Source organism: Formica exsecta, unplaced genomic scaffold, assembly GCF_003651465.1.
Source record: "Formica exsecta isolate Colony F162 unplaced genomic scaffold, ASM365146v1 scaffold303, whole genome shotgun sequence".
Taxonomy (NCBI): domain Eukaryota; kingdom Metazoa; phylum Arthropoda; class Insecta; order Hymenoptera; family Formicidae; genus Formica; species Formica exsecta.
This window is the reverse complement of record NW_021850289.1, coordinates 304,392-318,229: the sequence shown is the minus strand read 5'-3', so window position 1 is coordinate 318,229 and position 13,838 is coordinate 304,392. Positions and strand designations below refer to the sequence as shown.

Here is a 13,838-nt window from a genome sequence, read left to right as displayed (position 1 = left end):
AAACTCGAAAAAAAATTTTGTCACGAAAACAAAGCTTCCTCTATGAGGAAGCAAAAAATTGGATTTAGAAATTTAATAATATAATAATAATAATTTTCTTCATATATTTATAATTATAATTTTATAATTACGCAGATAATAATTTCTTCAAAATGTTGCTTGGTATAAACAAGTAATTAAAAAGAGAATTTTGAAATACATTATTTATTATTAATAATAATTTTCTTCATATATTTATATTTTTTATATTATAATTACGCAGATAATAATTTCTTCAAAATGTTGCTTGGTATAAACAAGTAATTAAAAAGAGAATTTTGAAATACATGAGATCTGTATTTATTATTTAATGTAAAATTTTTATATCAGATATATCAGGTATTAACCTAACAAAAAATTAAATTTATAGGAGTGAATATGGAATAGGCGCGTACCGATTTCTGGAGACAACCGGACCACCGAGTCCAGGTCGTCGGAATTTCCCTCTTCCTGCGGGAGTTTGAGTGGTGGTAGTCGATGGTTCTGTGGTCGTGGTCGATGTGGTTGTCGGTTCCGTCGTCGTTGTCGTAGTTGTTGACGTCGTGGTATTAATAGAATCGGCAACGATTGTAGTGGCTGCAAGTTCCGTCGTTGTCGCTAGATCGGTTGTGATCTCGTCGTCGGGTATCGTCGTGTTGTCTTGTGTTTCGCCAGATTCGCTGTTGAACGCGTCTACCAAATTGTTTTGTCCCTGTTGCAGGAAGGCGTAAAGATCCAAAGCAATCTTGTCCATGATCGACGGATTTTCCGTCGTTGGATTATCCGTAGTATCAAGGATAGTACCGGAAGAGTCCGTTTCGCTCGACTCTTGCATTTTGTCTTCTACAGATATGTGTTTGTTGCCAGGTCCCTCTGGTGCGGCGTTCTCTTTGTCGTCTTCCTCATCAGGACGTGGCGGTTGACCCCTGCTCAGTTCAACTTCCGTCTAAAAATTTATACATCTTTATAACTTGAAAAAAAAAACATAGTGTTAATTATAATGAAATTAAAAATCTATCGATAAAATATTTATTAAAATATTTAATTGTTGAAAAAATGAAAGATTGATTTAATTTTTAGAAAGCATCGTGCAGTTAAGCGGATAATAAAAGTATTTATTTTAATTTGTTTAATTATACTTGAGGTACTGCCGTGGTGCTTGGACGTCTTTTAATAGCAGGTGCCGGTACATCGTCGATCGTTTCTTCGACAGGAGCGGGGTCTTGAATCCTCTGTGGTCTGCCACGGTTTCTAATTAATAGTTTCTCTTCGTTGTTCTCATTAGGGGTAACGCCTAAGAATCTAACGGGTCCCTTTGGCAAAGTTTGCGGAAATTCAGGACCTTCCTGATGAGTCCGGAAGCTGCTGGAATCAACCAGATCCAGACCTGGACGCGGTCGATTACTACGGGCTCGTGAAGATTCCGTGGTGCCTGTATTGTGATTCGATCGCGATCTATTAACACAAAATAATCAGGTATTTTTACCTGTCTCAAAGCATAGGCGCTTCTTTCTCTGATAAATTTTTATAAAAATGCTAAATAAGAGGAAAAATAAAAGGTATAGAAAATATAGAAATTTATGTTATATTATGTTATGAAATATTAATACTTTTATTGCTATCTTCAAACATTTTTTTGTTGCGCAATAACAACTCAAAAATTAATTACAAAAATTTTATATAACAAAATTAATAATTAATTAGTGAGTTGTGTAAATGTTTAAAAGCTATACATTAATTGTAATATATGTATATACCTTGGTGGAAAACGTGTGTTTGCGGGCAGCCTTTCCTCGGAGACAACGTCTTCGGTTTCAACCAATTGTCTGCCTCTATTGCCATTTTTATTCGGTATGACCTCGTTGTTGCTAGGCTCCACGGTACTCGATCTCTCTACGGTATTGTATTTACTTCTGTTGCTGGCAATGCCTCCTCTTCTAGGCGCCGAGGTTGTTCTGGAAGGAATGTCGTAAGAATTCGTCACAGTTGAACCTGCCGTACCTGCTTTGTTTTCATCTTCCTCGTCGTAATAATAATACACATATTCGTATTCATAGTCCTTGCCATTCGGTCCTTTCTTCACCTGTCAGGTATAAGAAAAAGTAAGTTGTAATTTAATCAAATACTAAATTTAATCGAAATGCTAAATGCTAAATGCGAAATGCTTGAAAGAACTTACACAAGAAAAAAAAATATATTTTTTTAATGCATACAAAATTATGTTAGAAATGTTTTCTGAGGAAGTAGGGCTATACAGGTTTTATAAAGATAACTCTCATCATATCGCATTTTAGTTTACTAAATTAAATATAAATATATAAGAGAAGAAAAAATACAATTATTTCATAATAATCATAATATACCTGAATACGAGAATTCGTACCAGCCGGTACCAGACTCACGTCACTCAAGTCTCCAAAGTTTGCATCCGAAAAATGCGCATAACTATCTTTGCTATCTTCGCGAATAATGTTTACGGGTACAAAGTCGAAAGGGGTGTCCTTATCACGTGCTTCACGCGGGGTTGTTAGAACAGGTAGCATAGTTGTTGGATATTCTGCGCTGAAAATGCGCAAGTACGCCGTCATTATTAAAGCCAAAAAAATTACGAAATTTTTGTATTTATTATTATATTAAAATTCGAAATATACTCTCTTATAAAATTACACTAAAAAATTAAAAGTTATACTAAACTTTTATTTGGTAGAAAAAAAAATTTCTCAAGCAAAAATAATTTAAAATATTTTATATTTGTCTTTTAAATGTATATAAAGATACAAAGAAATAATCAAGGAACAATACACATAGAATTAAGACATAAGTACCAATGTCAATTAATTGTTCATTAATTGTATATATCAGACATTGTTAACGTATGTGTTTATACGTATCATTAATGAAAATATTTGCAATTGTAGGAGCTACAAAAATTTTACCTGACGTAAACTCCCGGAATAACCTCGTCCTGTTCGCTTAACGTTGGCCTTTTAGAGTCTACTTTCTTTATTTTTTCGTCCTGCAAAACCTTTCCAGAATCGCTAAAATTTTCGAGCTCCACACGTGCTAGCCTTTTAGCAGTAAGAATTTCCAAGTCATCATCCGCGGTCGAGTCTAAACGTCGGGCAGGTTCGAGTATAGCTTTTTTTTCATTATTCTCGAATTTTTGAATGACTTTTTTAGTGTATTTATTGTCTTTAAGCGCAACTTTTTTCTCGTCAAAATATTCATCATCATCGTCCGATGGTCTTGCTATATTTCCCGGTAATTTGTGTGATGTCACAAATTCTGAAATTTTATCAAAATTTATGATTTTTTCGTCCAAAATTCTGAAAATTTTATAAAATTTGAAGATTCTTGTGAATATTATAAATTTGAGAAAATTTAATCAAAATTGATGTAGATTTTTGCTTTATTTGTACAATTCAATTAATTTTTGTCGCATTTTTTAGGACACTTATAGATTAATGTAGTTTTACTTAGTTTTTCTTTAAATTAAATAAATAGATACCTTCAATTTTAACAGCTCGAGGAGGCTGATACGTTGTTGCCTCGATATGTTTTGCTCGAATCAAATTGTCACCGGATATCTGTACGATATCCGATGGACTGTCAGCTAACGTGCACGCAATGACGCCATATATTCTGTAGATTTTAATACAAGGATATGTCACAATAGATGTATACTGCTTATTTTTAAATGTCACAAAATATTTAATTATAGACTTTACAAATGTCTTTCATGGTAGCAAAAAAAAATTTTTTTATTTTAAATAACACATTACGATATATAAATACAATTTTTTAATATTTATTAAAATTAAATCAAAATTATAAAGAAAATTCGAGCATTTTGCTATTAATTATGGCATACAGATCAGTATAAATGTATAATTAATACAAAGAAAGAAAAAAATAGAATTACCATATCATTGTAAGGTATAACAACGCATTATTAGCGAAAGTGATAAGACGTATATTAGATGCAAAGAGGCGAAATGTAAATGACGGGGGAATGCGTATAGTTAATGTAAGGCTTGATATGGTGAAAGTTTACATCTGATCCTCGGGATCGCGAGCTGAATCCAACTTGCCCAATTCTCTTGACTATTCCTTTACATTCGATTATTCCAGAATTAAAATTTATATATGCTAACACGAAATTCACGTGTCACTTACAAAAATATTTCACTAATCTATAAAATTTTGCAAACTTTACGCAAAAGTGAAAAAATAGCTTATTTTTATTTTATAAAACATTTGCTTTGTTGAGACAAAAAATAATTTGCAGAAACAAAAAGAATTAACTTGATATTTTCTTTATAAAAAAACTTCTTATTATTAATTCATATTGGAAAAAATATTAAGTATAATGTTAATGCCCCTCTGATATCAGCATACGACCTTGTTCTCTTTTCTGTCAAGGTTTACGAAATTGATGATTACGGAACATATAACGGAGATCGTCCCAAAATTGATAAACTTTTAATACATTAACATTTATTCATTCCCATTACGACATATTAACATCGGTAAAACCTCGTCATTTTAGAAATATTTTCTAAAAGTAGTTTCTCTCTCTCTCTCTCTCTCTCTCTCTCCCTCTCTCTCTCTCTCTTTCTCTCGTGTGAATAAAAACTTTTTATAACTTCTTTTGAAAAAAACTAGAGACAAGTTTTACACGAGGTCGAAGAAAAGCAATGAGAGAATGAGAATCTTTTAATTTTATGATATTGTATTTGCAAAAACGATCAATTTCCTCTATGAATGCAAGAGAGCGGCTTTTGAAATTAAGACAAAAATACAGAACTTTTTTTTCTTTGGCAAAATATATGGTCGGTGCAAGGCCGTCATGTGACCACGGAATTGACATTTAAAAAAGCGGTTTCTTTGACGTGATATCGTATATATCTCGTAAAACTGTTAGGGCGATTTTAATATAACAACATCTTTTTATCGTCAGTTATAATTTGTCTTAATATAGTATCATTTTTATGTTAAAAGAATGCAAATCATACAGTATACAAAAACATTTTTTGAAAAAAATCGCACGAAAAATGAATTAATATATTTCATGCCGTGCATAATTCTCGACTTTGCTCTTCTTCATCGTAGCTAATCTTACTATTATATTTTTTGATAAAAACTTTTTTCGATTAATGGAACCAAAAGAAAACATTTTAGTTTTATTACATTAATATTAGTTGCATGAGTTTATTATTATGTTATTAATTTACTATACTCATGGAGCAGAAAAATAAGTATACAACGACAGGAAACCGCTGCTGAATGCACTTACCGTTCCATTCGAATGATCTTCCGGTGTACAGAAATAATTTACAACCGGAATACATTTGCAAATAAAGTAGAACGAATTATAAAACACGTTCTTTACCTCCTTCGTTCATAACGCTCACGATCGAATCAAATATAGAATTAGTAAGTGGTTGTACTTGACTAGCATTTCTAAGTCTATTCATAGCTTTTTTCGTTGCTTAAAAGATACAAAATTTTTCTGGTTTAAAAATTTTTTTATGCAGCAATCTGTAATTTCAGCTTTCTATCTTATTATGCAGTTTGAAACAGATTACTGAATGAAATTTTGCAATCGTTGTTTATAAATAGTCTTTTTAATTATTTGGCATTTAATCTTTATTTTTTCTGTCTTTTATTAGTATTTACTTGATTCACTTGATACAAAAAGTGGGGTGATCCATAGGTTTAGAAAAAAATTTAATCTTTGCCAAAAATCTTTGCACATATTAATAAAGAAGAATATGTTTGAAAAGGTTATTTTATTCTCCGAATTGTTTTCAGCTCGAAGAAATAATTATAAATTTTGATTATACTATTTCATGTTTTAAAAATGCAAGTTTCAAATTATTTTAAGCTTTTGGATTATTAAATTTTTTTCTTGCGACATGTAAGGTAAGCGAAAACTTTCAGTTTGACAATGAAGGGATCAAAAGACATATAACAAGATGTTCCATAACTCAAGGAACTTACACTGAAGATGGAGGCTTCATGCTGGAATTTATCGTGAAACCATATGGAGAAAGCGGTCTCGCTTACAAGCATATCTGCATAAACATACTGCATACGTAGGTATCTCCAGTGGCACGAGACACTGACATTATATAAGTCATAATATGCACCGCAAAAACCTATTACTAACTCGTAAATAATATTTTTTTATATCGCCTACGAAATGCTATTTTCTATACAGAAATTTGCAGCATGTCAATCAAAAAAGAATGCAAAAGTTTAGTAATTTAGAATTTCTTTCAATTTTTTCCGCTCTTATCTAATTTATCATAAATTAGGAAAACTATATCTATGTCATGTGCAACATTTTAATTATGTTAAAAAATTTAGTGACATTTTATAGCATTACTATGTGTGTGCGAAAGCTTTTCAAAAAGATCAATTAGAAACTGAATTGAAATTTGATTAATCTTTAAATATTCTAATTTAATTTTTAAGATTGATTTTATATGAGTTTATCTGATATTTTAATAACACACATTATCAGTATTCCTATTTATCAGTTATCGTATTTATCAGAGTTTTTTTTGGGCAAAAATATTGCAACATTTGCAGTCAATACTACGCAAATAGTGTCATAAAATAGCAATGCGAGTAATGAATTTTTTCAAGGCGCGGTGATCTGTTGATCTAAACTTTCTATTTGCCTGCACAATCAGTTTTCTGTGTGATGTTTTACATTACACTGCTCATACACTGCTATGCATTATAGTTAAATAAATAGCTTTTTTTGTGTCAAACAATGCCAGATTACAAACAGTACTATGAAATGGAACGCAACTAATGTGCTTCACTGGGAAAATACTGTAACTTTATATATTTGTGACGCTCTCGCCAAACTTGAAAGTAACGTGAATCCAAAACGCAGATGATTGTCTGACTATTGCTTGCTTATTTTACTTTGTGATGTCTCGTTTCAAAAAATCTCTGATAAGTAGAACTATTCAAAATCTGTAGATCTCAAAAGCCAGTGTGTCGACAAGTCTTATATGATTATTATCTATAGCATATTTTGTTTAATAAAGTAAAATTAATAATTTGAAATCTCTGATTGAGCACATATTAATGCTGAATCTGTTACATATTACTCTTAATTTGGACAAAGATAGATACTTTTTATATATGGATATATATACATTTTTTTTTAAAATTTAAGTACACACACACACACACATTTAATGTATGTAATAAATATTTACATTTGTAATATTTATTTTCTTATTATATTTTTTATATTTGTTTGATATAATATTTATAATTAAGCACCATACTTTTTCATATTTAAAGGATATTGACTTACATATAATTAGATTATCATAAGGCTATGATCCAGTTAAACTAATTTCTATCTTTGATTGACAGTTTAAGATTGAGAACACTATATGTGTTTAAAAGTTTCTCTTAAATAAATTATACCCACACATTCTTCTGAATGAAACTTTGTAATCGGCGTATCTAACAAGAGAGTGAGTCGTTGATTGCGCGCACCTTTCGCTACGATAACTCTCGTAACTCAAAAGCTAATATCTTTTGCCCATGAAAAGTCGCTTTCTTTCAGATCGATATTCATTTATAATCATTAATCATAATTCAAAGTAAGAGTTTTGGATAAGACCTTTTTTACTCCTCGAGTACAAGCTATAGCAAGAAATGATGTTGATATAAATCTTAAAAATGTTGCGGCATAATTTTTTCGATATATTAGCATATTCTAATTACAACCTGTTTGAATGATTGTTAATATTAAAAATTTGAGTAAGATAGTGACTGGAATTGCACAAATCAGTTTTAGCTCACTGTTTATTTCTGAGACGGAACAAGTTGCGAAGATTGCATCAAAGTACGCATAAAATGTCGACCAAAATTTAATTATTTTCGATGAATGTAAAAAAAATTTTGTTTGAAACTGAGAATTTTTTAGGCGGCAAGCATGTCGCAAATCTAATCTTTTCTTTTTTTCTTATGCAGGCATATGTTTGTGATTAAAAAAAAAAAGGTTTAATACATACAATATTTCTCTCTCTCTAATAGCATTGAATTATTCTCTATAAAATAAGAAGTTGACGATTTAGATAAGAGTGTCTTTTCTAAAATAGTCAATTTGATAACGTTTAAATTCTCCACAGATCTATTTTCACGAGAACTTAATTTCTTATTAAAACTGCAGTCTTGTCGCGCCAGATAAATGAGGAAATGCAAAAGATTCTAGTATTATATTCAGTTTTAACTGCATTGATTGGAGTACTCACAAAAACACGCTTTTGAGCCACATGTCTGCACTAGACACTCTTCTTCTCTCCCTCGTTCGCCTTTCTTGGTCTTGCTTCCGTAGAACAGCTGGCGTCAAGAACAAAATAGTCCTCGACGAATCAGTACGTGCTATCCGATTTATATCGTCACTCTCTTGACAATATCGATATATACTTTCTCTGCGATTACTATCGACAATTTTATATATCGTCACCGGGCACTCGCGATCATCTCTGCCTTTTTTTTTCGACCGATCGCGATCAACACTCGTCCTCCAGTCGGGCGCAAAGAGATTTGCCGTTGATCCGTTCAACTGTTCACTGGGTGAGCCGTTTCTCCAGGACGTGACCTATGTACAGTTTCGTGACGTGACTTCGCCGACGAGGCGCGAAACGAATGAACGAACGAACGAGCGAGCTAGCGAACGGCGAGGCGAACGTACCGAGACAGACGGAGAGAAGGAAAGATCGAGTGAGAGTGCACGTGTGTATGGAAAAGGCAGACAGAGGGACAGAGAAAGAGAGAGAGAGAGAGAGGGAGAAAAAGAAAGAAAGAGAAAGAAAAAGAAAAAGAAAAAAAAACGGAAAAAGGGGTATTAAGTAAAAGTAAGAGGTAGCCGAAGGACGTGGTGAGGGTATGAGAACGGTGGCGAATGCAAGCCTCTACTTATACCGCCACCCACCACGTCCTCCTGGAGAGCACCCCACCAACTTATGAAAAGTGGACACACCATGTAGTCGAACTCGACTCGATTCAGCTTGGCATAAGTTTCCGTCTATACACCAGGAGGTCATCGGGAAGATCCTGGTTGCACGTTTGTCCCTCTGGCAATTTAGCTTTTAATCTGACTTTTCTTGTCTGATATAACTTCGCCAAGTATTGTTTTTACTAAAAAATCTGGTCATCTCTATCTCGCATATTATCTTGTCTTATCTTTAACCAGGAACTGAAAATGATGTGAAATTTTGACGAACTGAGATTTTCGCGCTAAAGATATGTGAGAATAATGTCTTATTTAAAAACTGATTGGAGAGTCTCAGATGTAATATGTTTTCGTGGTTATCGATGCTTATCTCAATTACTTTTTGCTGTGCTATTAGACGATTTTAAAATTTCCTTTGTAAAGTTAACACATGATGCAATTTTATCTTATCGTTTTTCACTTAGACTTCTCTCCAATTATGCATGGTAAGATTTCGTGAAACATCTCGATTGAAACAATGCTTTTGAAATATGCAATTTTGCCTGAATCAACTACATCGAAAAAGTAGTTTTCACATTAGAAATACGGAACTGATCGCACCGGAACAATTCTCTCGTACAAAGATGACAAAATGAAGAAAGAAGAGCACGAGTCCGTGAAATGTAGAACAATTTTTCTTTTCCAAAATAAGTTGTCGTCTTTTTCACAACTAGCAAAACGTGATTCGACCGTCATTCCGCCAAGAATATCAAAAGCGAAACGTGCTATAAAGAATCGATAATCTTTATTGAAGCCATTGCATAAGCTGCTGCAACATTTTGTCGCTTCCTTCCTTTCGCTCAGCAAAAGAAATGTCTTCTTTCAACTTTTATCTTTATTGTTTAGATTAAAACTTATTTGTTATCGTACAATATTCCTATTTTTTTTTAACATCGAAATTTAATTTGTATTAATCTCGTTAATGAAGAATCACACAAAACTGGCAAACTTTTTTAACAATGATTCATAAAGGTAGTGTACGTCGATCGTCATCGTAGGTGTCAAGGCCCAGTGAAACCGACAGCCGTATAAATTATTATATCCAGCTTTGCGCCGAGAATCAGAAGACAGCTGCGCTGTTAAAGGTCTCTGCGTCTCCATTGCGTAAGAAGAATGCCGATCCATTAGGACCAGGCCAAGCTATGATAATCCGCGAGCCAGAGAATATCAAACAATTGTATATTGATACGGTTGTTTTTTTCCAAGGATATTTTAACCGAACGATATACTTTAAGGGAAAATATATTAAATATATACTTGCGTAAAATATCTTAAGCGTGAAGTATTTCTCGTATAATAGAAAAGTGAAAAATTAGAACGAGGATAGAATTAGAAAGAGAAAAAGAGAAAAATTTTATATGTAGAGCGCAAGAGTATGTGATAGACAAGAATATATGATTGTAAAGCAAGTATAAATTCTATACTTTATCGATTTTATTTAAAATTATTATATATGGCAGATCTTTTTTTATATAATACTTAAAAAAAAACACAATTATTCGGAAATTAAAAATGAGCAAATGCAATGTCAGATAGAGTGGACGTGAAAATAAGTGCAACCTTATCCATGACAATATTACACTTTGAATCAAGGTTGGAACGATCACCCGTCGTCAGCGTTCATTTTGTCGCACGCGCGTACGACGTCGCTATTAGTTTACATTAGTATCTTTTGCATTAATCGTTAACAAATTTTTTATTTCTCGTTATATATTCATAAATATGAGACAATTTTATAGTTACATGTTTATCATACTGCCACAGTTACTTTGATTCATCCTATAATAATTATTTTGTTTGACAATAAATTTATATTTAAGAAACTGAAAAAAGTAGATTTAAAAGTACGAATTTGAAAATAAAATTTAACTCAGAAGTCGTTCGTAATTTTATAACTTTACAAGACTCTCATAAAAAATCAAGTTACAAACTTATATTTTTTTGCTTCTCAAATATAGAATTATTGATAAGATATATAAATTACGTGTCTAAACTATTGACCAATTTTTTCTTAATTTTGTTTTTAGCGATTACTTACAATTCGCGAATATACGACCGGAAGAGAATCTGAGGTGATTCTCCGTAGGCGTATAGATATACACGTGTAATGATCGATATATGTGCGTGTGTATATATCTACGAGACTTTCTCTTGACAAGGAGAGCACCCGTGCGTGCTCCTCGGGTAGGCAAGCACGCGAAATACGAGAGAACAATGTCTTTTTTCGCCGCGAGTTATTACACCACAAATGGGGTGACATAACTACGAGGTTCAATCGTCGGAACAAGCTCTCTGCCTACATAGGCCAACATAATTCTTAAATATTGCATTGTGCATCGTGCGGAACGGAGAGTCCGTAAAACAATATTTGAATCGCCATATCTGATTTACGACGTAATAAAAATAGTAACAAAAGAAACCGAGTAAGAATCAAAGTATGTACAAAATAATTGTTGCTTCACCATCGCTAATATATGCAGTCGCGGAATATACGATCTTCTCTTCGTTCTTTTCGCCATGATTTGAGATAAGAAATGGAGAATAGTTTCTAATAAATATTTATGAATATAAAAATTTTTATTCTAAATTTCTCGCTAGAGTTTAGAGCTAAAACTGATATGTCAATGTCGGTATCTTTCTTTTATTCGTGCACAGTAACGGAAAGATTATGATGCCTAGTGTATTTAAAATATTTTTCTTATATACACATTGAGAATCAGCTCGAAGATAATTGCCATTCATCGCGACGCAAACGATATCCGCTGCAACGACGGACCTTCTACGTGCAAGTCGAAGGCTAAATACGGGAGGCCATTGACACTGCGTGCCGTAAATACGCTTCTGGTGCAGCGTACACATGAAAATTGCCGTTGTCGAGGGGCCTTGTCGAATAATAATGATTTCGCTGACAAAACCGAGATTGAGAGAAATAAATCATATGTAAATAAAGAAAAAAAAACTGCGAGATCTCAGGATCGACTTCCCGCATTAGTGACATTTCTGCGTCTGGCACTTGTCTGCTTTATGGTCGACGAGATATAAAATTGCGTTAACGTTTCGCACACTCGACATCCATCGATGGAAGTAGTAGAAAACGTAGAAGGACGGACATTTTTAATACCATCGACAATTAAAACGTTCCACGAAAAAAAAAAAGGATTTAAGACAGAAAATAATTTTACGAATAAATTTTTTTTCAATAAATGTACGTCTATATTCACATTTACTATTATTTGACAAAAATTAAAATATAAATATTCAACATGTCTTCAAAGAAGGCAACAATGTTTTAACAATAAAGAATAATTCTTTTTCCTTCTTATTTTTGATTTGTCATATATTATAATTGATTATAAATTTGTCATTAATAGATATGTTTTGTGATGATCAAAGGTATGTGAAACGACCCAGTGCATTTCGCACCTCAATTTGTAAGTGATATGCTCTTCCTTTCTATCGATAAAGTGAAGGACTCCTCGTTGCCAGCGCTGCTTCGAAACGGTTCTCGATCTCGATCGCGTGTTTCTTCAAACCGAGGTCATTGGTACACATACGCGTGCATTTTACAGAATCGAAATCATTGATATATATACACTCGTATGCTCGCGGGAAATGGAGAACCTTGACTGCACTTTCGCGGAACTTGCACTGCATCCCAATCGACCTTTAAAGGACCAACCAACTGTTTTCCCAATACTTTCGAAAAGCAATTATAGCTCGATATACTCGACCAGAATCCATAGCGCCTCCGAGTGTAAAAACATCTTTAACACGTGTATTATTGAAACTTTCAAAACTCGATGGAAAGCCTGTTCTCTATCTGCGATTTCTTTTTGTCGTTTATCTTGTGTTTTATTGCTAAAGTATAAACGATGTGAAGTAAATTATTTAATTACAAATGCTTTAAAATATGAGATTTGTAATTGATCTATGGAAGGATCTTGATTGTAATGTATTATATATCGTAATTATATAGGTATGAGAGGGGGGGGGGGGGGCGGAATATGGATAGTATATAAAAGCACTTTCTCAAGAAATGGATGAGATTGTTTATCTCACATTAGGACTTAGAACTAAAAAATATATACGTAGAATTATATATGTATGGATGGTTACATCCATCGTCCGTTGTCTGAGGATTAATAATAATGAAGAATTATTATAATTCTATCCGTCAATTCAGCTCGTTTTATTTATTAATCGTCGTATAAAATTATAATAGGAGCAAGATATTTTTAAAGATTTTTGGCTATAAAGTTAGAAAGTTGACATTTTGATCGCACGCGATTTATCGAAGAACATGGAACGTTATCAATTCATGTAAAAACATTGTAAAAGATGGCAATTCGCCAAAGAAGTCGACATTTCGAGTAACCGCACGTTTCGCGCTTCAAACGAAACCGATTAAACGTAAAAGGATCACAAGAATTGGTGAATAGCCAAACAAGCAGCTTGGTTACTGCCAATGAGGTACAGAAAGTGCCGTTTGCAATTCGGATTCGTTTTTACACGAACTTTACTTTCTCTTGGTACGAGTATTTTTTTGTCGTTTCTATTATCGAGAAATGTAAAGCATGAATTAGATTTTGTTGAAATATTCAATTAAGATAATTAATCTTTATTTTTTCATATAATGTCTATATATATATAAGAAGATGTTTTTTATTCAAATTTTTATTAAAAATATATATTATATTATATGTATAATATAAAAAAATTAATATAATTTACATTAATAATACAAATGTAATGAACAATATGATATTATATATTTTCTATATACATA

The 13,838-nt window shown here is 32.5% G+C and overlaps 1 protein-coding gene across 1 annotated transcript in view; it reads right to left on the bottom strand.

The window, feature by feature from the left end:
• LOC115237680 (mucin-12-like) overlaps positions 1 to 8,840 on the bottom strand; it is a 15,495-nt gene extending 6,655 nt beyond the window's left edge. The window contains exons 1-7 of the mRNA XM_029810896.1: positions 8,310 to 8,840; positions 3,527 to 3,660; positions 2,955 to 3,303; positions 2,382 to 2,580; positions 1,776 to 2,101; positions 1,158 to 1,473; positions 435 to 964 (exon numbers count right to left, since the gene is read on the bottom strand). Of these exons, the coding sequence (XP_029666756.1) occupies positions 435 to 964; positions 1,158 to 1,473; positions 1,776 to 2,101; positions 2,382 to 2,580; positions 2,955 to 3,303; positions 3,527 to 3,660; positions 8,310 to 8,332 (1,877 nt within the window). The 5' untranslated portion in view covers positions 8,333 to 8,840. The remainder of the gene's footprint in view (positions 1 to 434; positions 965 to 1,157; positions 1,474 to 1,775; positions 2,102 to 2,381; positions 2,581 to 2,954; positions 3,304 to 3,526; positions 3,661 to 8,309) is intronic.
• Between the last annotated feature and the right edge of the window lie 4,998 nt (positions 8,841 to 13,838).